At 35.1% G+C, this 25,830-nt stretch overlaps 2 protein-coding genes across 37 annotated transcripts in view; one reads left to right on the forward strand and one right to left on the reverse strand.

The window, feature by feature from the left end:
• The window catches only part of PTPRD (protein tyrosine phosphatase receptor type D), a 2,185,700-nt gene that overhangs the window by 1,159,727 nt on the left and 1,000,143 nt on the right, over positions 1–25,830 (reverse strand). The window lies entirely within an intron of this gene.
• On the forward strand, positions 301–1,315 carry LOC112650364 (prefoldin subunit 1-like). The gene is made up of 2 exons (XM_035696690.2): positions 301–309; positions 614–1,315. The coding sequence occupies exons 1-2, from the start codon at positions 301–303 to the stop codon at positions 974–976; spliced, it is 372 nt and encodes a 123-aa protein (XP_035552583.1). The 3' UTR covers positions 977–1,315.

Consider the following 25,830-nt stretch of genomic DNA (forward strand, 5'->3'; position numbering starts at 1 on the left):
TATTTTTAAAAGATATAAGTTGTAACATTAGTAACCTAAAATGTGAGGAACTGAGAAGTACAAGGTTTCTGTATGCTTTTGAAGTTGCGATCTGTTTAAAATAGGATGCTATAATTACATGATATTTTTCTGTAAGTGTCATAGTAACCACAAAGGAAAAACCTTTAATAGATACATAAAAGATTATTATAAAGGAGTCAAAGGTACCACCACAAGAAGTCATCAAGTAGCAAAGGAAGACAACAAGAAAGGAAGCAAGGTACAAAGGATCTGCAAAACAGTCAGAAAACAATTGACAAAATGGCTGTGGTAAGTACTTACACATCAATTATACTTTAAAAGAAATGGATTACATTTTCCAGTCAAAACCCATAGAATGTGCAGCCCTGGTGGATCGGTAGGTTTAGTGCCGTCTTTAGCTCAGGGTCTGATCCTAGAGACCCGGGATCGAGTCTCACCTTGGGTTCCCTGCATGGAGTCTGCTCTCTCTGCCTGTGTCTCTGCCTCTGTGTGTGCGTGTGTCTCTCATTAATAAATAAATAGAATCTTAAAAAAAAAAAAAAAGCGCTCTTTAGGATTTATATTAAAAAAAAAAAAAAAAAACCACACATAGGAACCCGTGGATCTGGAGTTGAAGAAGGCCTTCACAGAACTTCAAGCCAAAGTTATTGACACTCAACAGAAGGTGAAGTTTGCAGACATACAGATTGAACAGCTAAACAGAACAAAAAAGCACGCACATCTTACAGATACAGAGATTATGACTTTGGTAGATGAGACTAACATGTATGAAGGTGTAGGAAGAATGTTTATTCTTCAGTCCAAGGAGGTAATTCACAGTCAGCTGTTAGAGAAACAGAAAATAGCAGAAAAAAAAATTAAAGAACTAGAACAGAAAAAATCCTACCTGGAGCGGAGTGTGAAGGAAGCTGAGGACAACATCCGGGAGATGCTGATGGCACGAAGGGCACAGTAGGAAATCTCCAGCCGAAGCTTCCTGCCCCCTCCCATTCCTGGCAAGGGCAGGTGGGGGGCCCACGTGGAGAAACTTCTCTTCTGCCCGGGTGGACTTTTTATGTGGATGATCTCATAACCCTGTGTTTTCTACTTTACCATGATACCCTTTCAGACCCCAGTTCTGTATTTTTTATCCTGGCTCTGTCTGCCACTCCTGTCCAGAACACTTTTCTCCCTGGGGTGAGTCACAAACTCCCAGGAGAGGGAGATGGGAGCCATACAGATAGGGGAGCTCTGCCCAAGCCTATGAACTAGTTATGCTCCTTAGACCAATAAAAGGCATGTATTCCCCCAGCCACTCTATGAAGTCTGCCTTTCTTGAGCTGAAGGATGAGAACCAAGGGCCAGAGAGGTAGAGGCTTTCAACCTCAACTCCTCCCTGACCTCTTTATTTAAGCCTTTGCTGCTGCTTTTGTCCCTTTCTGTTCCTTTGAGTAAAATCCTCTGAGCTTCCATGCAAATAAGAAGGAAGACCAGGGGGGATAGCTGAATTTAAGTAACCTTGGTGGCATGTTGCAAATGTTCAAGAAAATGCAGTAATAAAGCAGCAGCACATCCAAAACAAAAAAAAAAAACAACAACAACAACAAAAACACATAGAATGACTAAATGAATGCCTAAAAGAGACTCCCTTAGGCATTAAGAACACAAATAGTCTGGAAGTGAAGAGATGAAAAATAATAATTCCAAATGAATAGTTTAAAAAAAAAGAGGAGGACAAAGAGGATGAAGCCAATTCAGAAGCACTATTATAAAGCTACCGGGGGCTCTAGAAAAAAACACAAAGACTCAAGAGACTTCATGACTGCAGAATTTAGATATAATCAGGCAGAAATTAAAAATCAATTAAATGAGATGCAATCCAAACTAGAAGTCCTAACAACGAGGGTTAACGAAGTAGAAGAACGAGTGAGTGGCATAGAAGACAAGTTGATGGCAAAGAGGGAAACTGAAGAAAAAGAGACAATTAGAAGATCATGAGGATAGATTAAGGGAATTAAATGACAGCTTCAGAAAGAAAAATCTACCTTTAATTGGGGTTCCCAAGGGTGCAAAAGGGACAGAGGTACAGAATATGTATTTGAACAAATCATAGCTGAAAACTTTCCTAATCTGGGAAGGGAAACAGGCATTCAGATCCAGGAAATAGAGAGATCTGCCCCTAAAATCAATAAAAACCGCTCAACACCTCGACATTTAATAGTGAAGCTTGTAAATTACGAAGATAAAGAGAATCCTTAAAGCAGCAAGAAACAAGAAATCACTAACTTTTATGGGGAGAAATATTAGGTTAACAGCAGACCTCTCCACAGAGACCTGGTAGGCCAGAAGGGGCTGGCAGGATATATTCAGGGTCCTAAATGAGAAGAACATGCAGCCAAGAATACTTTATCCAGCAAGGCTCTCATTCAGAATGGAAGGAAAGATAAAGAGCTTCCAAGATAGGCAGGAACTGAAAGAATATGTGACCACCAAACCAGCTCTGTAAGAAATTTTAAGGGGTACTCTTAAAATTCCTCTTTAAGAGGAAGTCCAATGGAACAATCCACAAAAATAGGGACTGAATAGGCATCATGATGACACTGAACTCATATCTTTCAATAGTAACTCTGAACGTGAATGGGCTTAATGACCCCATCAAAAGGTGCAGAGTTTCAGACTGGATAAAAAAGCAGGACCCATCTATTTGCTGTCTACAAGAGACTCATTTTAGACAGAAGGACACCTATAGCCTGAAAATGAAAGGTTGGAGAACAATTTACGATTCAAATGGTCCTCAAAAGTAGCAGGGGTAGCCATCCTTATATCAGATAAACTAAAGTTTATCCCGAAGACGGTAGTGAGAGATGAAGAGGAGCACTATATCATACTTAAAGGATCTATCCAACAAGAGGACTTAACAATCATCAATATATATGCCCCGAATGTGGGAGCTGCCAAATATATCAATCAATTAATAACCAAAGATAAGACACACTTAGATAATAATACACTTATACTTGATGACTTCAATGAAGCACTTTCTATACTCGATAGGTCTTCTAAGCACAACATCTCCAAAGAAACAAGAGCTTTAAATGATACACTGGACCAGATGGATTTCACAGATATCTACAGTACTTTACATCCAAATGCAACTGAATGCACATTCTTCTCAAGTGCATATGGAACTTTCTCCAGAATAGACCACATACTAGGTCACAAATCAGGTCTTAACCGATACCAAAAGATTGGGATCGCCCCCTGCGTATTCTCAGACCATAATGCCTTGAAATTAGAACTAAATCACAAGAAGAAGTTTGGAAGGATTTCAAACATGTGGAGGTTAAGGACCATCCTGCTAAAAGATGAAAGGGTCAACCAGGAAATTAAGGAAGAATTAAAAAGATTCATGGAAACTAATGAGAATGAAGATACAACCATTCAAAATCTTTGGGATACAGCAAAAGCAGTCCTAAGGGGGAAATACATCGCAATACAAGCAGCCATCCAAAAACTGGAAAGAACTGAAATGCAAAAGCTAACCTTACGCCTAAAGGAGCTGGAGGAAAAAGAGCAAATAGATCCTATACCCAGCAGAAGAAGAGAGTTAATAAAGATTCAAGCAGAACTCAATGAAATCGAGACCAGAAGAACTGTGGAATAGATCAACAGGACCAGGAGTTGGTTCTTTGAAAGAATTAATAAGATAGATAAAGCATTAGCCAGACTTATTAAAAAGAATAGAGAGAAGACTCAAATTAATAAAATCATGAATGAGAAAGGAGAGATCACTGTCAACACCAAGGAAATACAAACGATTTTAAAAACATATTATGAACAGCTATACGCCAATAAATTAGGCAATCTAGAAAAAATGGACCATTCCTGGAAAGCCACAAACTACCAAAACTGGAACAGGAAGAAATAGAAAACCTGAACAGGCGAATAACCAGGGAGGAAATTGAAGCAGTCATCAAAAACCTCCCAAGACACAAAAGTCCAGGGCCAGATGGCTTCCCAGGAGAATTCTATCAAACGTTTAAAGAAGAAACCATACCTACTCTACTAAAGCTGTTCGGAAAGATAGAAAGAGATGGAATACTTCCAAACTCATTCTATGAGGCCAGCATCAGCTTAATTCCAAAACCAGACAAAGACCCCACCAAAAAGGAGAATTATAGACCAATATCCCTGATGAACATGGTTGCAAAAATTCTCAACAAGATACTAGCCAATAGGATACAACAATACATTCAGAAGATTATTCACCATGACCAAGTAGGAATTATCCCTGGGATGCCAGGCTGGTTCAACACTTGTAAAATATCAATGTGATTCTCATATCAGCAAGAGAAAAAAAAAAAAAAAGAACCATATGATCCTCTCATTAGATGCAGAGAAAGCATTTGACAAAATACAGCATTCATTCCTGATCAAAACTCTTCAGAGTGTAGGGATAGAAGGAACATTCCTCAACATCTTAAAAGTCATCTACAAAAAGCCCACAGCAAATATCATTCTCACTGGGGAAGAACTGGGAGCCTTTCCCCTAAGATTAGGAACAAGACAGGTTTGTCCACTCTCACCACTGCTATTCAACATGGTACTGGAAGTCCTAGCCTCAGCAATCAGACAACAAAAAGACATTAAAGGCATTCAAATTGGCAAAGAAGAAGTCAAACTCTCCCTCTTTGCCGATGACATGATACTCTACATAGAAAACCTAAAGGACTCCACCCCAAGATTGCTAGAACTCATACAGCAATTTGGCAGTGGGGCAGGATACAAAATCAATGCCCAGAAGTCAGTGGTATTTCTATACACTAACAATGAAGAAAGAGAAATTAAGGAGTCAATCCCATTTAAGATTAAGAAATTTAAGATTAAGAAATTAAGGAGTCAATCCCATTTAAGATTGCACCCAAAAGTATAAGATACCTAGAAATAAACCCAACCAAAGAGTTAAAGGATCTATACCCTAAAAACTACAGAACACTTCTGTAAGAAATTGAGGAAGACACAAAGAGATGGAACAATATTCCATGCTCATGGATTGGAAGAATTAATATTGTGAAAATGTCAATGTTACCCAGGAAAATTTACATGTTTAATGCAATCCCTATCAAAATACCATGGACTTTCTTCAGAGAGTTGGAACAAATTGTTTTAAGATTTGTGTGGAATCAGAAAAGACCCCGAATAGCCAGGGAAATTTTAAAAAAGAAAACCATATCTGGGGGCATCACAATGCCAGATTTCAGGTTGTACTACAAAGCTGTGGTCATCAAGACAGTGTGGTACTGGCACAAAAACAGACACATAGATCAATGGAACAGAATAGAGAACCCAGAAGTGGACCCTCAACTTTATGGTCAACTAATATTTGACAAAAGAGGAAAGACTATCCATTGGAAGAAAGACAGTCTCTTCAATAAATGGTGCTGGGAAAATTGGACATCCACATGCAGAAGAATGAAACTAGACCACTCTCTTGCACCATACACAAAGGTAAACTCAAAATGGATGAAAGATCTAAATGTGAGACAAGATTCCATCAAAATCCTAGAGGAGAACACAGGCAACACCCTTTTTTTAACTTGGCCACAGTAACTTCTTGCAAGATACATCCATGAAGGCAAGAGAAACAAAAGCAAAAATGAACTATTGGGACTTCATCAATATAAAAACTTCTGTACAGCAAAAGATACAGTCAACAAAACTAAAAGACAACCTACAGAATGGGAGAAGATATTTGCAAATGATGTATCAGAGAAAGGGCTAGTTTCCAAGATCTATAAAGAACTTATTAAACTCAACACCAAAGAAACAAACAATCCAATCATGAAATGGGCAAAAGACATGAACAGAAATCTGACAGAAGAAGACATAGACATGGCCTACACGCACATGAGAAAATGCTCCGCATCACTTGCCATCAGGGAAATACAAATCAAAATCACAATGAGATACCACCCCACACCAGTGAGGATGGGGAAAATTAACAAGGCAGGAAACAGCAAATGTTGGAGAGGATGTGGAGAAAGGGGAACCCTCCGGCCCTGTTGGTAGGAATGTGAACTGGTGCAGCCACTCTGGAAAACTGTGTGGAGGTTCCTCAAAGAGTTAAAAATAGTCCTGCCCTATGACCCAGCAATTGCACTGCTGGGGATTTACCCCAAAGATACAGATGCAGTGAAATGCTGGGACACCTGCACCCCGATGTTTATAGCAACAATGTCCACAATAGCCAAACCATGGAAGGAGCCTCGGTGTCCATCAAAAGATGAATGGATAAAGAAGATGTGGTTTACGTATACAATGGAATATTACTCAGCCATTAGAAGCGATAAATACCCACCATTTGCTTCGATGTGGATGGAACTGGAGGGTATTATGCTTAGTGAAATAAGTCAATCAGAGAAGTACAAACATTATATGGTCTCATTCATTTGGGGAATATAAAAAAAATAGTGAAAGGGAATAAAGGGGAAAGGAGAAAAATGAGTGGGAAATATCAGAAAGGGAGACAGAACATGAGAGACTCCTAACTCTTGGAAACGAACTAGAGGTGCTGGAAGGGGAGGTGGGTGGGGGATGGGGGTGACTTGGTGACGGGCACTGAGAGGGACACTTGATGGGATGAGCACTGGGTGTTATTCTATATGTTGGCAAATTGAACACCAATAAAAATAAATTTATATTTAAAAAAAGGACAAAGAGGATGATATCTATGTTTAAATCATACAAAATAGACTGAACTAAAAATAGTCATAAGACACAAAGAAGGTCATACATTATGACAAAGGGTCAATTTATAAGATTATAAATTATAAATAGTTATGCACCCAACATAGGGGCACCTAAATATAAATCAAATACTAACTAGAAGCCATTGTTAGCCAGCTAAAGCAAAGGAATGTAGAAAGCCCACAGTGACGGCCTACCTAAATGCAGGCATGCTCATCATGCCATCCACCCACCTCAAAATATTCATATGTCCTACCTGACTAATGGATTACTCACAGTTAGGCACAATTAACACAAAAGGGGAAATTCCATATATTGCCATACCTCCTCACCTTCCCCCTTTATATACAGTTTCCACCCACTGCCTTCTGGCCAACAGCCTTTCCTCTGCTGTTCTGCCCACTGCTACGTTGGAGTGTATTCAACAGACTTCTATCTGCTTTGTTCTGCCTTAGGTGAATTCTTTGTCTCCACTTAGTTGTCACCCCACATTTGGGAGCCCTCATTTGATCTAGAGACACCTCATTTAGACACCATACTAACATAACTAAGCATTTGGACCCAACAGATAGATACAGAATATTCCATCCAACAGCACTAGCGTACATATTATTCTCAATTGTGCATACAACATTCTCCAGGATAGATTGTATGTTAGATCACAAAACAAATCTAATCTAGTTCATATATTTTGAATTGTATCAAATACCTTTCGTGATTACAAAAGTTTGAAATTATAAATCAATAACAGAAGGAAAGCTGAAAAATTCACAAATATATGAAAATTAAACAGCACACTCCTGAACAACCAATGGATCAAAAAGAAATCAAAAGGAAACTTTAAAAAACCTATCTTGAGACAAATGAAAATGAAAACAAACATGCTAAAACTTATGGGATGCAGCAAAAAGAATACTAACATGAAAGTTTATGGTGATGGATGCATATATCAGAAAAAGGACTAGAGCAGAAATAAATGAAACAGTGACAGGAAAACAATAGAACCTATCTTTTCTTTAAAAAGATAAAATAGACAAACCTTTACCTGGACTAACCGAGAAAAAAGGAAAGAAGACTCAAATCAAATTATAAATGAAAGAGGAGACATCACCACTGATACCACAGAAATACAAAGGATCATTCAAGATAGCTATGAAAAATTGTATGCCAGAAAGTTTGGACAAATTCCTAGAACCATACAACTACCAAGACTGAATGCTAAAGAAATAGAAAACCTTAAAAGACTATTAAAAACTAAGGAAATATAAGTAGTAATCTAAAACCTTCCAGGGGCACCTGGATGGCTCAGTGGTTGAGTATCTGCCTTTGGCTCAGGTCATGATCCCGGGGTCCTGGGATTGAGTCCAGCATCAGACTCCTTTCAGGGAGCCTGACTCTCCCTCTGCCTATGTCTCTGCTTCTCTCTCTGTGTCTCTCATGAATAAATAAAAATAAAATATTTAATAAACAAACAAATAAATAAGTAAAACCTCCTAACAACAACAATGAAAGCCCAGTATCAGATGGTTTCACTGGTGACTTCTACTAAATATTTCATTTTTTTAACTAAATATTTCAAGAACAATTAATTCCCATCCTTTTCAGAGTCTTCCAAAAATTGAAAAGGAAGGAACACTCTCAAACTCACTTAAGAAGCCAGCATGACCTTCACACCAAAGCCAAATAAAAATACCAATAAAGAAACCTCAGACCAATATTCTTGATGAATATAGATTCAAATCTCAATAAATTCTAGCAAACCAAATTCAACTGCACATTCAAAGAATCATATCCTACCATAAAGTGGGATTCATCCCTAGTGTGCATCCCTGTGATGGTTCATATACAAATCAGTAAAGGTGATGCATCACAGTAGTAGAATGAGAAACATTTTCAAATTATATGTTTGTCTCAATCAATGCTGAAAAAACTTTGACAAAATACAATATCATTTCATGATGAAAACCCTTAATAAGTTGGGTATAAAAGGAATGTGCCTCACCATAATAAATGTTATATATGATAAACCACAGATAACAACATACTCAAGATTGACAAGTTAAAGGCCTTTTTTCCCTAAGATCACAAACAAGACAAGGGTGCCTATTCTCACAAATCCTATTCACCATAGTACCATAGTCCTAGCTAGAGAAATCAGGCCAGAAGAAGACATCAAAAACATTCAAATTAAAAAAAAAAGGTAACATTGTCTCCATTTGCTGATAACATGACTTCTAGAAAATCCTAAAGAATTTGCCAAAAACTCTTAAAACTAAATAAATTAATTCAGTAAAGTAGCAAAGTATAAGATCAGCATACAGAAATCAATTTTATTTCTTTACGCTAGCAAGGAACTGCCTGAAAAAAAAGAGAAGAAAAGCCATTCACAATAGCATCAAAAATAAAAAGTTACTTAAAAAACAAAATTTACCAAGAAGATAAAAGATCTCTACACAAGAATTACAAGACATTGGTAAAAGAAATAGAAGAAGATACAAAAAATGAAAAGATAGCCTGTGTTCATGGATTAAAATAATTATTAATGTTAAAATGTAATCGCCAAAGCAATTTGAAGAAAGAATGAAGGTGGAGTCATCACAGTTCCTGATTTCAAACTACACTACATAGCTATAGTAATCAAACCAGTTTGGTCCTGAAAAACAGACAAGTAATCATTTCGGTACTAGTATAAAAGACACAGAGATCTATGGGAAAAAAAAAAAAAAAACAATAGCCCAGAAATAAACCCACACATATATAGTCAACTAATATCTAAAGAGCTAAGAATACTCACTCGGGAAAAGGCAGACTTCAATAAATGGCGTTGGGAAAACTGGATATTCACATGCAAAAGAATGAAACTGAACCACTATTTTACTTGACTCACAAAATTAACTCAAAATGGATTAACACTTACATGTAAGACCTAAAACCATAACAGTTTTAGAAGAAAACAGGGAAAAATTATCCCTGATATTGGTCTTTGCAATGAAGCATTATATAGGACACCTAAATTATAAGCAATAAAATAAAAAAAAGTGAAATAATATCAAATTAAAATGCTCTTGCACAAAAAAATGAAAAGCAACCCATGGCAAGGAAAAAGATACTTGCACACAGCACTTAACGTCTAAAATATATAAGAAATATTAAATTCAACAGCAAAAAACAAATAATCTGATTTAAAATGGGTAAAAGACATGAATAGACTTTTTTCCCTGAAGAAGATATGCAAATGGCCAATAGGTACATGAAAATATCCTTAACATTACTGATCATCAGGAGAGTGAAAATCAAAATCACAATGGAATGGAACATACTTGTTAGAATGGCTATTATGAAGGTAAGTGATAACAAATGCTGGTGGCAAGGATGTGAAGTTAAGGGAATCCTTGTGCAATGTTGGTTGGGAATGTAATTCAATATGGGTACTATGGAAAACAATATGGAGGTTCCTCAAAAAATTAAAAATAGAACTACCATATGATCCAGCAACCACCCTATGGTTACATATCCAAAATAAAATAATATAAAATCCCTATCTGAAAGATATTTCTGCATTTCCATGTTTATTGCAGCATTATTTACAATAGCTAAGGCATGGAAACAACATAGTATACATAAACAAATAAATGAATAAATTATATATATCTTTCAGCCATAAAAAGGGAAATCTGCTATTTGTGACAAAATGGATAAACCTTGAGGACATTATGCTTAAGTGAAATAAGTCAGAAAAAGAGAGATAAATACCATATGATCTAATTTGTATGTGCAATCTGAAAAAAATAAAAATGAAACGAAACACCCCAAACCAAACTTACAGATACCGAAAACAGACAGGTGGTTGCCAATGGCAGGGAGCGAGGATGGGTAGAACTTAAAAGTTCTCATCATCTCATCTCCCAACACCCCCCCACAAAAATGGTAACTATCTATGGTAATCCATGTTAACCAGACTTACTGTGGTAGATCATTTTGTAATATACACAAATATCAAATCGTTATGTTTTATGCTTGAAACTAATGTAATGTTATGTCAATCATGTTTCAATATAAAAAAGAACATATAGTATTTGTTTAAAAATGTAAATGAGGGGATGCCTGGATGGCTCAGTGGTTGAGCATCCTTTGGCTCAGTGTGTGATCCCGGGTCCTGGGATTGAGTCCCACATTGGGCTCCCCACAGGAAGACTGCTTCTCCATATGCCTATATCTCTGCCTCTCTCATGAATAAATAAATAAAATCTTTAAAAAAATGTAAATGAATGACATCCAGTTTTCAAATTACCTATATCTCAAGTTTCTGCTTGTTTCCTATTTACTATCTCAGTTTTATGTAATCTGAGAAAAAGAATTTTAATGAAGACATAACACTCAAAGATTGAAATTTACTAGTTTTATTAATAAATAGTCTGACAAATTGGAAAAGATTGTCTAAGTTGGTAAGAGTGAAATAAAAAAATGTTTTGTTAATTTCCTTCTCTCTTTTCCATTCTAACCATACATCTTTAAGCCCACTAAACGATGCCTTGATCTGTTTGGATAGAAATTTTTCTGAATTAAGATAATTAGCAGTCTTTCAATTTTACTATTTTGAAGAGTATGCAGAAATGGAGATACATTTATTCTGAGTAAAAATTTGAGTTTAAATTGGGAAGAAATTCATGTTTTGAATGATGGTATCTGCATGTGAATCTCTTCAAGGATTGAACAGAAAAGCATGTAGGTCTCTGTTTATCTCAATACTTCAGAATCTGCATCCTAGTATGACAGATTTAATGAAGATTCTTTTCTTCTGTTGTCATTCTCCTTTTTCTTGAATTTTTAAAATTGACTCTTAATATTGCAAACTACTTTTCTAAACATATGAAAACACTTTTAGATATAAGAAATAAAAAGAAAAGAAAAAGGTCAAGAACAAACTATTGGTCTCCGTTTTTTATAATCACTTTTACATCTTTTTCTACCATAATATATTCCCAGAGTTGTACATCTTTTTCATATTTTGATGTGATCTTAAAACAACCAAATGTCCTTGGAGAAAATAAAATAAAAGATTAAACTTTGATCCTGTTTCCTGGGATTCTGAAGACCTTATGTGTTAGAGCTGTTAAGAATGGGATGGAGAGAAATAAGATAAACGAAAATGACCAAACAACCCTCCCTAAACCCGTTCATTGGTGGTGTCATCTATAGTGGGAAATCTACAGTTTTGTTTTTCAGCCCTCTGATAGGCCAAACATGTCAGATGGATTTATAAATATGCTATGATAGACAGAATGAACCATTTATTGGCTGTCTCCTCATTTGTGACAACTCAAGTGCTATGTTTTTAGGAACTGCCTTTTTTTTCTTGCAGATTTTTTTTCTTGCAGATTTTTTTTCTTCCCCAGTGGTTTCATTTTAGTATTTTTTTTTCTATTCCAATACTTGTCTAAAATAATCACAATCTACTCATATTTATAAGTAAACAACACAAATCAAACTATTTTATACCTTAAAGACTTATATGAATCCTTATATTCAAGGATATGGATATAATCTGCATATGTTAACCTTTTCAAAATCAGTTTTATATATCAAGGTAAATTATAGTAATACGAGCATAAGGGTTTCACTTATTCGTACAATGAAGTGAAAGTAGTTACTCCTACACAGCAATTATTAGTAGACAATTATTGTGGACCAAATGTTATATCTCTATTGCCTTACATGCTTCTCACATCCCAAAATGTTATATTCTAAGGCCTTACATTGCTTCCTGATTATAGAATTCAACCCCTTGGAGAATATACAATGGTTTGCCTAGGATATCAAGATGAATAAACAAGGTGATTCTTCCTGGATATTGATTTTACAGAATAATAAGTAAATATTATTTTATGCTAAACAAATCCTAGATATTGTATGATCTAGAATATAGATACATCAGGGATTTTAAATAAAAGAGTAAACACTATAGAATAAAAAATCAGTATGGTTTTAAAAGATTAAACATCCTATTTAAAGAAAGTTTGCACTTGTAGTAGGTCACTGCTTATTATATTCTACAGATTGTGTCTTGTGGGTCAAATTTTTGGGCAAGGAAACATTTTGACATTTGTGGAAAATTTTGAGAAACACTTCTCTAGGATGCCTTATTTCCTTATCAAGGAAAAAGAAAAAAAATGTTCAACTATTTGCTTGGTTTATGTACACTGACTAACACCATCTGTTGCCCAGGCACACACTCTAGCAAACACACAATAACTTGCCTTATGCCAGTTATTACAAACTCAAATACAAAAGCAGCAAGGACATCAGCTTTATCCTCAAAAAGTGTAAAGTTCAGTGCAGAGAGAAATCATCAACTAAATGCTAGGCCATAAAACAATCAATCTAACAGGAGTATGGTCAAAGTTAAATGGGTAAATGAAGGAGCAATAGGTCACCTGATGATTTGTGAAATATTTCACAGAGGAGTGAAGTGTACCACTAAAATATGAAGGAATAAAGGAAGAACAACTCCTCTTTTGTCAGACAAATAAATATACATGAGTTGGTCAGGTACAAGAGAGAATTACAGGAAGAGTTGGTTGTTGGGGTGATGCTGTTAGGGGTATGATGGTTGTGGTGTTGAGAGAACCACATAGGCAAACACAGCAGTTAGAAAACAAATGGTTCATTTATACATGTGATTGTGAGTGGGAACAGAGCTATGTAATTCAGAGAGAGACTAAATCTTTATTGTATATTTTAAAATTATTCTATTGAAAACGAGGACTCAGAATTTGGAAGAAGAATGTGAATATAGATAATAATAGTTGCCTACTTACTAGACAATCACCTATTCAATTTGATTTCTGTATTCCTGGAGATTTTTCACTCTAAAGTAGACCCACAGATTATCTGCTCTGTCCTCAGGGAAAATAAAAATGTTAATCTAGGAAGAATGCAGCATACCAACAAAGCATAATTAGTATAACAGATACCACTGGATGCCTGGCTAAGAACCATTCCTCTTTCCACCTTTTTAAAGGAATTTGATATTTTTTTAAGCTCTTTCCTTCTCTGTGCAGCTGTGAGATTTTGTGGAAGCAGGACATATTTTCAGATGCAGAGGGTAAACATGATTGGTCTAAGCCAGCTGTAATTGGCTCTTTTAGACCAGGACATATGACACATTTGATCAATGAGATGTGACGAGATAGTTGCTGGCAGTAGGCAGTCAGGTGGGACTTCTCAAAATAGCTTCCTTAATCTTAAAAGACAAACAAGGAAGACAAAGTCCCTTTTCCTTAACTGGGTAACTTGTGTCTGAGTGTGAAACCTGAAACTGATGGACATCTTTCACTGTTGACAGAAGCTGACGGAGAACAAGCCTGTGACAAGACACAGACTACAGAGATGGAAATAACCTAGGTGCTTAATGATGTCAATCAATCACTGAATTAATCATTTGTGAAAGTATACAACTGCTCAATTTCTCATGATATATGATAAACCTTTTTTAAGAGCTTAAGCAAATTAGTTTCCTATTACTTGTAACCAAAAGCGCCAACTATATGATAAGAACAATTAGATGGAAAGCTTGAAAGTATTAAAAATCCACAGTGCACATCTACCTTGTCTGATATTTGAACAAAGAGAGGACCTGAGGCAATAAAAAACTTGTATGATATCCCTCAATTAATTGTAAGCGAAGTCAGGCCTCATAAGTTCCACAAATACTCTGCTAACATATGCTTCCATTTTATTTGAAAAATAGTACTCTCTTATTTGTATAAAATCATCCAGCATTGTGTCGTATATAATAACTAAGTGCTCAGTAAATACCAGTGAGTACCCTACTAGGTATGAATCTTTATTTTCAGCTTTGTCCAAAGGTTTGGCATTAACTGTCCAATTAAGACAATGAGGATAATATATACTACTTAGATAAAACTCAGTGCATCACACCTTCATGTTTTGCTATTCACTTTGCCCTCTCTATGACATTATACATATTTTTTACCCCATCATCAGATGCTATGTCCTTTAACCCACTGATGGCAACTTATTTTAAAGTAACTCTTAACTTCTCTCCAATAGATAGCTAAAGTTTTGATGGAGTAACAAGGAGTTGTAAAGCATAAAAACCTTCCCAGGTAATGGCCCTTTTGTATCTAAAGGATAACCTTAGACCCTATAAGCTCTCCTGAACTGTCAATTTCCTGTAGGCTCTGCCCACTACTTATTATTTTTCCAACATTAGCAAAATGACTATTTCATACTAATATTTAAGTGTTTTGTTGAATTAATGGACAATATAAAATGTGTATTGGGGATCTCTGGGTGGTTCACCAGTTTGGCACCTGCCTTCGGCCCAGGGCATGATCCTGGAGTCCTGGGATCGAGTCCCACATTGGGCTCCCTGCATGGAGCCTGCTCCTCCCTCTGCCTGTGTCTCTGCCTCTCTGTGTGTGTGTCTCTCGTGAAGAAATGAATAAAATATAAAAAAAGAAAATATGTATCTAGAAAAGGGATATGAGAAGAAAAGAGATAAAAAGGCAAACACTGGGGAAAGTTAGTTGAGAAAATGAATTCTACCAAATTTCTCATTTTGTTAGGTACCAAGTTGAAAGTAAATCCTCTTTCTTAATTCTTACTTTGCCTTGTTTTCACCTTAATCAAATGAAAACAAACAAGCAAACAAATAACCAAAGTTGATCTATGTGAAGTCATACAATGCCCTAGTGGATTTTAGAATATATAAGTATAATGAAATTGGAACCATTAATTGAACAACACAATAATTTCTACAGAGAAGAGAAAAAATGTGTTGAAAAGAAGAAACTGGTTCACAAAGTAAGATTACTTTAAAAAATACATTTGAGTTTCAAGTTTAAAAAAAGGCCGTCACCAAAGATTGGCATCAAGTGATAACAGTGGCAGTTTATTAATAATCTGTCATGTAAAGCTGACATATTATATGCTGAATTCTGCTCCGCTTTACAATGAAATCCCATCCATTTTATTACTACCAGAATTAAATATGTTCTGTTGAAAGACTTTAGTAAGCTTAAATATGATTTAAAGCTCTTTTTTCAATACATTTATTGCTTTCCTACTACCTTATTATCAAGAAGTCAAATCGACAAAAGTCTAATCTTGATTCTCCCAGATATCCATGGTATACCAAACAGGGAGCAAGATAAAACACACATGTTTATAGAGGTTGATAAGTTTGCCTTTAGACAAATGGAAAAGTCTTAGCAACTAAATTACTTGTTTCTGACATGTTGGAAGCAGGGAGGAGACTAGATATAGTGTGGAAATAATATAGGGTAAGTATTAAAAGTTAAGCCCATAGAATTCACAGATGGATAATTTATTTAATCAGAATTAGGTATGAGCAAGCCAGATAGGAACAATCTATTTAAGGGTGTAAAAAGGTGATCATCCATATTCAGACTAAAGGATTTGAAGGAGGTATTTTATAAGTAGACATCAATGAACCAGATTTTCATAAATGGTAATTGAAGTTAAATTTCATTTTTTCTATGTATTGTTCAATTTGGCTATGCAGGATTATAGCACCACCAGTTACCTAACATATTTTACATGACCTGTTAGTGTCAGGCTTCCAAAAGCGTACTATGAGGATTTGAGGGAAGATAGGCTAAAAGGCATATGAGCCAATCCAATTAGTAGAAAGATTAAGAGTCATTACACAGTTAAACAACTGGACAGAGTTCAGGATTTGGCATATCAATCAGTAAAGAAATAAGTAAAACTTTGTACTATAAATATGTTGAGTTCGAATACTGGTTTTCATCCATCAGATAGTTAAGAGTATTCTTATTACTGAATAGCAAGGCCATAATCTCAGATTCACTTGTCTTTATTCCATGATTAAAACCTTTTTCAAATGAAACTTGAGAATTTGTGTCTACTAAAATCTCACAATAGAAATATAAATACAAATGCTCTGTAAGATGTCCAACTTAAATCTCTTTCATTGAAATATTAATTGAAAATATTAATCATCAAATAGCAATATTTTAACACCTACTACTAGATAAGAGTGCAGAGAGGAGGATGTTGGGAAAGAGGATACCAGGAAGTAAGTATACTACCCAAGATAAAATTTTGCCGTGGATAATAGAAATGAAAAGGTGTGTGTGAGTGTATGTGTGTGTGTTTCTCATTTATTGGATAAAGCATTATATAATGGTACTTGTTAATAAATCTCTAAAAAGAAGAGGTTTAGAAGTTCACAAGAAGAGTAGAAGAGAAGTAGAATAGGAGAAGCCTCAGTTTTCCCCATTCTAAATTCAGGTAATTGGAAGTGACAATTTTTAAAGTTTCATAACTCTCAGATAGAAAATTGTAATTGAGTTTCCATAAACCATAATTGACTCATGAGCATTGGCTAAGTAGCTAAACATGTACTCACCATGTGAATATAAATGGAAATTTTGGTCAAAATAAAAGTGTCTTTTCTATAAAATATTCTGAAGATCAAGGTGAGCACTTTCTAAGGAGCTGGATTTGTTGGCATTATGTGTGCAAAGTGTTAAAAAGAAAGTACATAACATTGGATTTAGGAAAACCTTCTGGGAGCATGACATAATAAAGACTGTACTGTAGCCATCAGCTTCCAGGTGGTGAAGAGTTGTAGTGTGTTGTGGTAAGTGGTATGTTGTGGTAGGTGGCATGTTGTGGTACGTGTGTGTACACATGCACACAATGGGTTACACGAACAATTACATTCTTTTTCTTTTTTCTTGTCTATTCTCCCCCCCCGCCCCCCCGTTTCTTATTCCTGACCATACTATGGGCACTTGCCTTTTTGGAAGCTAACAAAAACTCGTTAGCTTCTCCCTGAGCTATTGCTTAAATAATTTCTTTTTTCCCCGTCTCACTCACTCCTTAAGCTTCATTTGGTATAGTGAAGACAGCATAAGCTTTGGAGGCTATCATGCTGGTAACATATGGAAAAGTTATGATTATCTGAGAATCACAGACTTTTAACTATGTACAATATGAGAGTCCCCTTTTCCTCCTTCACGTTTTAAATTCCTTGTTTCCTTCCCATTGTGCTTACATATAAAAATACACTTTGTTCTTCATTCTGCTCCAAAACAATTTCCCAAACGGTGTCCTAAAAGCAAATCTGTGTCAGAATCCTCTTGGGACGCTTGATGAAAATTTCACTCCAAGGCTTTACTCTAGATCTTACCAAATCAGGACACCTTGGATAGTATGGGTACCTGGAAATGTGTGCTTTCATAAGCTTGCTTTGGGAAATGTGCACTACAGACAGTTGCATACAACTGATCTAAACCATTATGCTTACACAGTGGTTTTAACAGTCTTGTATTAGGTTCTAGAAACTATTTTCTGAGGAAATCTTAATCATAGCTGGCAGGCTGCCTTCTAAATTTAACATAAGAAAAACTAAAAGTGGGAAATGGAATTAATTGCCCTTCACAACAGTTCAATCTGGACAGAGATGATTGTAGGAGTACTGCACTCACTGGAATAACTCACCAGCAACCTGTGGCTGACTCTTCCTTTTGTGATTTTTGATCGTCATTCTGGATTCCTTGTATTACATGTTACTAAATACTAATAAATGTATTGCTTATTCATCTCTTCTTTCCCTTCTATATCCTAATTTTAGAAGGAAAAATATCGTAATATAGTACAGAATCATAAGGGACAGCGTTTATGGGCAAGAAGACAATTTTGTCACTCTTCTCTGAAAATTTGAGCATTTAAATGAAAACGTGACAATATAATAAATATTTCTATTTCTTTAAATTTGTAAAAGAGCTTCCTGAATATTTCTCACTGCTTGTTTTTTATAGATGAAATAAAACTGCTTAATATAGTAGAAGTAAGACAGCATGACATGTGGTTTGTCAATTTCAAGCCACAAATTCAATTATTGGTGTATGAAAACACATGGGTATGTTGAGTATAGTTCCATAGGATAACTTTTAAAAATTATATCAGAATATTGTGTGTGTCTTCAGTTACATGATTATTTTCTCTAGGAAGATCACAGGGCTTCAAATGAATGAGTGAAACACACTTGGCTAGCAAGTATTTTAAAATCATTTTTGTTTCAGTTAAAGTCACTGATGCTGACTATGAAAAAAAGAAGTATTACCTTTTGACTGTCCAGTTTCCCCTTCTCAGAAACTATGTACAATCATGGCCATTTTGTATGTGTTTCCTTTGCTATCTTCCCATCTTCATTGGCTTTTCCTGGAGTTTAAGTGACTGTCACCCCCAGCACTGTGCAACACCTCTCTATGAAGGGAGAGGGGCTATGAATATCCTGGCTTTCCTCATACAACAAAAGGAAATCCTTTGAGGTCTAAAACCTTAAGTTTTCCCAAAGTAACTAGAAAAAAAAGATAAGAGAGCCCTATCCAGAAGCAATTGGGTTTATGGAATACAGAACCCTAATTATCAGCTACTACAGACTGGCTAGGCTGTCCCCCCATATGTCATATCATACTTTCTTCCATCTCTTTTAAGGGAGGAGAAGTTCCTACATGTAACTAGCTATCTTTGAAGAAAACAGATGATGTTTTATCCATGTGCAGGATAAAAGAAATCTTTCTTCTTTCTGGAGAGTAAGTGATATATTGTCAAAAGTCTCAGATGTTTCAGCATTTACTCAGAAGGCTCTTTGATTTTTATGTAAACAAAACGTCATCATAAAATTCCAGAATTCAAAAAACTTAGAAATCATATTATTCCACTATCACATATTATAAATGATAAAATGAAGACTAGAAGGCTATACCTCTAGAAAATCTTATTAGATGGAAACATTCCCCTTACCTGCCTTCACTACCTAGCAAACCTCTTTCTTTCTTTAGATCTAGCTCAAATTTTGTATCTGCGAGGTAGGACACCTTCATTGACTCCCATAGGCATTTATTATTACCCTGGCCTCTTCTATAACATTTGTTTCATATCCTTCTAATAGGATCTATCATTTCTGGTACACCTCTCTGGTTGTGAAACGTTGAGCAAGTTTCATATCTTCTCTTAATCTCAATTTTACTGGAATAAGTAACAGTCCCTCTCTTGAGGATACTGTAAGGATTAAAAGAAATAATCATTGTAAAGGATTTAGCACATTTCCTGGCACATCATACATGCTCAACAAACCTTAGTGTTGTTGGGCTAATTTACGTATCCACATGTCCTTCCCTTTCACTAATTGGGGAGTTCCAAATTGAGCTCTTATTTGGTCAGTAGCCCAGTGATTAGCACTGGGTTGTGCACACTTTACCTTCAAGAAGTCTGCATTGAACATGTTAAAGAATTAATATCCTTACATGCTTGGTCCCTCATAAAATCCTTTCTCCATCATATATCCTTCAGAATATGCACAATGTCATTTAATCCCTTAATCAAAATTATTTCCAGAAGTTTAAAACAAAACATTGAACAAGCCAGTGCTTTGGTTATGTGTGTCCTTAGCAAAGTCAGGATTTTTTGTTTTACTTGAGAAATTTCATACCAAGTATAATAAGTGTGTCCTTCTATGATTTCTCAAGAAGAAAATGTAGTCCCACCCAATATATTGGATTTTATCCTTAATTTATATTCAACCTTTTCCTGATGCTGTAGTTTGACCTGAAAATTTTGAAGTTATATCTCTATTTCATGCGTGGGCAAATGCTCTAGCAATAGTATTCAAAACAATTTTGCATGGCAAGCTTTTTCTCTAACATTTTACCTGTCATGCTTGAAATTTACATTAGAAGAACAATTGACTTCCTTACTTAATGATATCTTTAAGGAACTATGAAAATTCATGAATAAAATTATATTTTAGAATAATTTGAAGTAGAGTCTTACTTTAATGATTCAGTTAATAGATAAATGCATACTTAAATATAAAATACGCTGTTATAATTATCAATTTTGAAAATAATCTATGATGTGAAAAAAATATTCACAAGGATAAACATGTTTATTCTGCTAATGGAAAAAGATTTACTGTAAAATTATGATGCTGAAGGAAACCCACCTCTATCACAGACTTATATCTGGATACAGATCCTATGAACACAGGAACCCGATGCTATTAATAAAAGACGTGTTAGAATCTCTTCAGGTTAGAAACAAACCTCACAAAGATTTTTGTTTGAATTAGATATTAGTTGATTATAAATGTTATCACTTAGAGAAAAATAGAGAAAACTCAACTTCTTGGCTTCAGAGACTTATCAAAATAAAAAGCCCCTCTTAGCTAAAATGTTTCATATAACACTTTCAAGGATAGTCTACCTTAGGTAAATGCATTTTACAGATTTTATAGCAGGGGCAAAAAGCTCATTTTAAAGATCTACACTCAAAAATGAAAATTAGCATTACCCCTAAATTATAGATGTTCATAGCTGTGATTTCTTCATTGATTCAGATATTATTAAATGGCGTTTTCAAGTTGGAAGAAAGGGAAATGGGACGGTGGATCTCATTTATGCTGCTTCAAAATATTTAGAGCATTTGTAATTTATCTCTCTCTCACACACACACACTCACACACGCACAATTATCTCCTATAAGTATAAATATCCAGCACAACAGAAGTATCAACAGAATAATAATTATCGTATCTTTTAAAATTGCTATATATTTTGGAATAATAATAGATTTTCTTCAGTCTCCTCAGACTTTCGCCATCCTCCATCTTGTTCCATTCCTTTTACAATAGTGCAGATTATTGTCCATTCCAGAGTACTTAGCAAGAATGTTAGGAAACCAGAAGAATTTGTAAGTCAAGTTCTTAATGATAACATTGTGATTTCCTTTGACACTTTACTTATGAGCTAAATACTCGTAGTCTTACTTTAAGCATGTAATGGAGACTTATTGATTTAATTTTTTTAATTTTTATTTATTTATGATAGTCACACAGGGAGAGAGAGAGAGAGAGAGGCAGAGACACAGGCAGAGGGAGAAGCAGGCTCCATGCAGGGAGCCTAACGTGGGACTGGATCCCAGGTCTCCAGGATCATGCCCTGGGCCAAAGGCAGGTGCTAAACTGCTGAGCCACCCAGGGATTCCCTTCTTAGTAATTTTATTTTTTTATTTTTATTTTATTTTATTATTATTTTTTAATTTTTATTTATGATAGTCACACAGAGAGAGAGAGAGAGGCAGAGACACAGGCAGAGGGAGAAGAAGGCTCCATGCACCGGGAGCCCGACATGGGATTCGATCCCGGGTCTCCAGGATCGCGCCCTGGGCCAAAGACAGGCACCAAACCGCTGCGCCACCCAGGGATCCCGACTTATTGATTTAACTTAAAAATATATTTACCTCTTTGAACACAGCAAAGTAAATAAAGCACCTCTTACTCTTAAGTTTATTTTGAGATAACAGGGTATTCATAATAATATTATCTTTCTTTGTAGCCCACCAGATTGGAATAAGATGCCATAGTTGAAATGAATTCATATTCTGGAATGTATTATATTAAATATAGTGTATTTGAATTTTGTAATAATTATACATTAAAATAAACTCACTAACCAGTGAATGATTATAACAAGTAACAGTACATTTCAAATAAGCATGCTTAGGTTATTTATTTGAATCTGAAATTAAGATTTCAATATGGACTTCCTTGATTTATGATGGGGTTATATCCTGATTAACCTATCATAAATTAAAAATGTCATAAGTTGAAACACACTTATACACCTAACCTACTGACCACTATAGCTTAGTTTTAGCCCAACTTAAATGTGCTCATACCACTTACATTAGTCTATAGTTGGACAAAATCCTTTAATAGTGTTGATTCTCTCATGTAATTTATTGAATACTGTACTGAAAGTGAAATAGAATGGCCATGTGGCTTAAGAATGGTTGTCAGTGTTATCAGTTGTTTACTCTTGTGATGGCATTACGGACCAGGAGCTGTGGCTCACTGCTATTCCCTGGTATTGGGGGAGAGGGCTGTGCTACATATTATCAGCCCGGGGAAAGATTCAAATTCACAATTTGAAGTATGGTTTTTATTCAATGTGTATAACGTTCAAGCGATTGCAAGTAGGGTATCATATACATATAATTAGTTCTGAGATAATTAAGGTTTTAATATTACCATATTGTTCTTCTGTTGCAGACATAAATTATGGTTATTATGGGTTAAAAAAGGAGTTCTTTGAATGAGAAGCCATTTGATTAAATTCCAACTTTTTCTGTATTTATTAATCATGGCTAATATCATATGCTGTTCTCAAGATTATAATTAGGGATATGCTGGACTAAAATGGAGTGGGATGGTCTGAAGTAAATGCAAAAAAATCCTATGGACAAAATTTCAGATAGAATGTGTGAGAATACAGGTCAGTTTATGATAGTGCAGATAGATATAAATTATGATATAATGATGCTATTAAATAAATGAAATGAGGCATCAGGGACCACATGCTACAAACACAACTGCAAGGCAATCAGCTGTCCCACCTTCACAAACAGATTTGAGGAATGACAGGAAATTTTTGATTTCCAATGTTTTCAACCTTGCCAAAAAAAGGAAGATACAAATGTATAGAAACTTCCTTGCAAGTTAATGAGGAAAAATGGTCCTTATTCATTTCTCTTCTATCAGATTCTCTTATTTGAGATGTGATTTTCTAGAGAAGATGATGGTAAGGACAGAAGTTTATAGAGATCTTTCAATTTCCACTTTTTCACTTATTCTAGTAAATTCCTCCTTCTATATTGTTCTTACGTGTGCTTATGTTCAACTGTGAAAGGTCATCTTAAGGTTAGAAATTCTTTGCTCAATAAAATAAACTTTTCCTATTTTCCCCAATTGTTTCTTAAAGAATACCAGCCATTGCTACTTCTTTCCATTTATCACTGCCCTGATCACACTGTAGACTCATTTTATAATCCCAAATACTGTTGAAGTCTGTCGTATTTAAAATAGATTTAATCTCAATGCATAAAATGCTGAGGTCTCAACGGTTACCATGTCTTTGCAGTGTCAATTCATACCTAGAACAATTAGCTAGAATTGGGTTGCTAGATCATTGGCTTGAATGAATCCTTAGAAGGTCCAGTATTTAATCTTTATTCCCCACTTCTAATTTGGTTTCTATCTAAAGTAATAACTCCAAATCCATACCCTGAGTAGAAGAAAGTAAAACAATACATTCTCAATCCCAAATGCAGTTATTGATTCTTTTACTAGCACCTGTCTCGCAATTTCATCTTGACCAACTTAGTTGTGAATGCTTTTGCTATATAATCAATTGTTCTAATTTAGGACTCATGCTTGTTTTCTCTTTTTCTCTCACCCTCTACGTTCAATCAATTATTAAGTCCTTTTGATTCTGCCTCCAATAGATTGCAAATCCATGTAAGTGATCCCATCCTGGTCTAGGACATCACATCTTTCTGTCTTGGAAATCTTCAAGTGTCTCCTCCTAAATGCTCTTTCCACTTCTAGTCTTACTTCCCACTAATTCATTCTCCATAAAGCACTTATCTTAAAACATAAATGCAGTTACCACACACCTTTGCTTAAGAGCATCCAATGGCTTCCAATGGCATTTACAATGAAATCCAATACACTTGTTATGGACTACAAAGCTTACCTCATTTCAAGCCCCTCTCCTTTTTACTTACTATGCTCCAGCTACACTAACATTCATTTATTTCTTTGGACATTCCAAGCTCCTCCTTAATTCAGAGTCTAGAAGTACCATTATACTCTCTTTCTATCTCCATTTCTTCATGTAGTGAACTCATCTTTCATTTAAAGTTATTAGATTACATATCAATTTCTGTATTCATTATTCTACATTTGAGAATATTTTCCTTCATAACATTTATCAAAGGTGAGATTTATTTTGCATATTTAATTCTTTTCCTCATTAAACTGTGAAATAAGATAAAAACTTTGTCAGCTCTGCCATTGTGAAATAAGTTAGCCATTTTTTTAGCACAGAGTAAATTCTTCATAACTTTGTTAATGGAAAGAAGGAAATAAAGAGAGAGGAAAAAAAGGATGGAGAGAGAGAGGGTTGGAAAAGGAATGTGTTTGAGAAACAAATGTTTGATTTAGCAAAAGAAACACAGTAATCTGTCTAGCTCATATACAATTGCTTTTCTAGGTAGCAAAAATTTACAGGGTATCTGCTACTGCCAGATCTTGTGCCAGGAACTAGAAAATATTTCTATTTTTCATAGGGGAGCTCTAACATTACTTTAAGAGTTCTGTGAAATAAATATATCACTGAATAGGTCAACAATAATAAAAGAAAAAATAGACTATTTCATGTGTCCAATAATTTTACCCTGAAGTTTATTCTTCATTTATGTACCAAAGCTTTTTTGTTATATATTTTTTTCAGACTTTATCTCTTTTTGGTCTTTTTAAAGGGTGTTCATGCTCTCAGATTATAATTTTGTTGTATTATTCAATCTTTTAATTTTGAGTTCAGACTATGCATAATAAAACAATGTACATGTGTATAATTCTTTATACCATTTTCCTTCAGGTAGCATGCTAATTACGTCTTTGAAGTCTTTTGCCCCCAAGCACTGTCATCTCTGAAAATCAAGTCAAATGCCAGTAATTTAACTGGCATCAATTACTTGTATCTGTGATATGTCTCAACAGCATTTTTCCCTTTAACTATCATTTACCTTCAGGGATACCTTCATAAATCAAATTCTGAAGTATTTGTGTAAACCATGCTGTATTTCACAGATAAACTTGTTATTTAGCTATTTGAAATGGCTAGTGGAGGATCAAACCTATCAATGCTACATACAGTCTTTGTACCAATCTTCAAGATACCTTTCTGTGTTTCACCACTGCTCTCCCTGCTCTAATTACCCCACAGAGATCAGTAACTTAGTAAAAGTGAAAATCACCTAATTAGCTTTTAATTAGCACACACTCCATATTTCATCATCTTTGGCTATCCAAAATAGGCAAGCAGATCTAAAAGAAGAAAAAAAAGTTCTTTTTTTTTTAAACAGATACAAATACCACACTTTCCAAATATATGAAAGTAAATAAAATACCATTTTTAGCCTTAAGGATTTTAACCAATG

The sequence above is a fragment of the Canis lupus genome, chromosome 11 (genome assembly GCF_003254725.2).
Source record: "Canis lupus dingo isolate Sandy chromosome 11, ASM325472v2, whole genome shotgun sequence".
Classification (NCBI taxonomy): domain Eukaryota; kingdom Metazoa; phylum Chordata; class Mammalia; order Carnivora; family Canidae; genus Canis; species Canis lupus.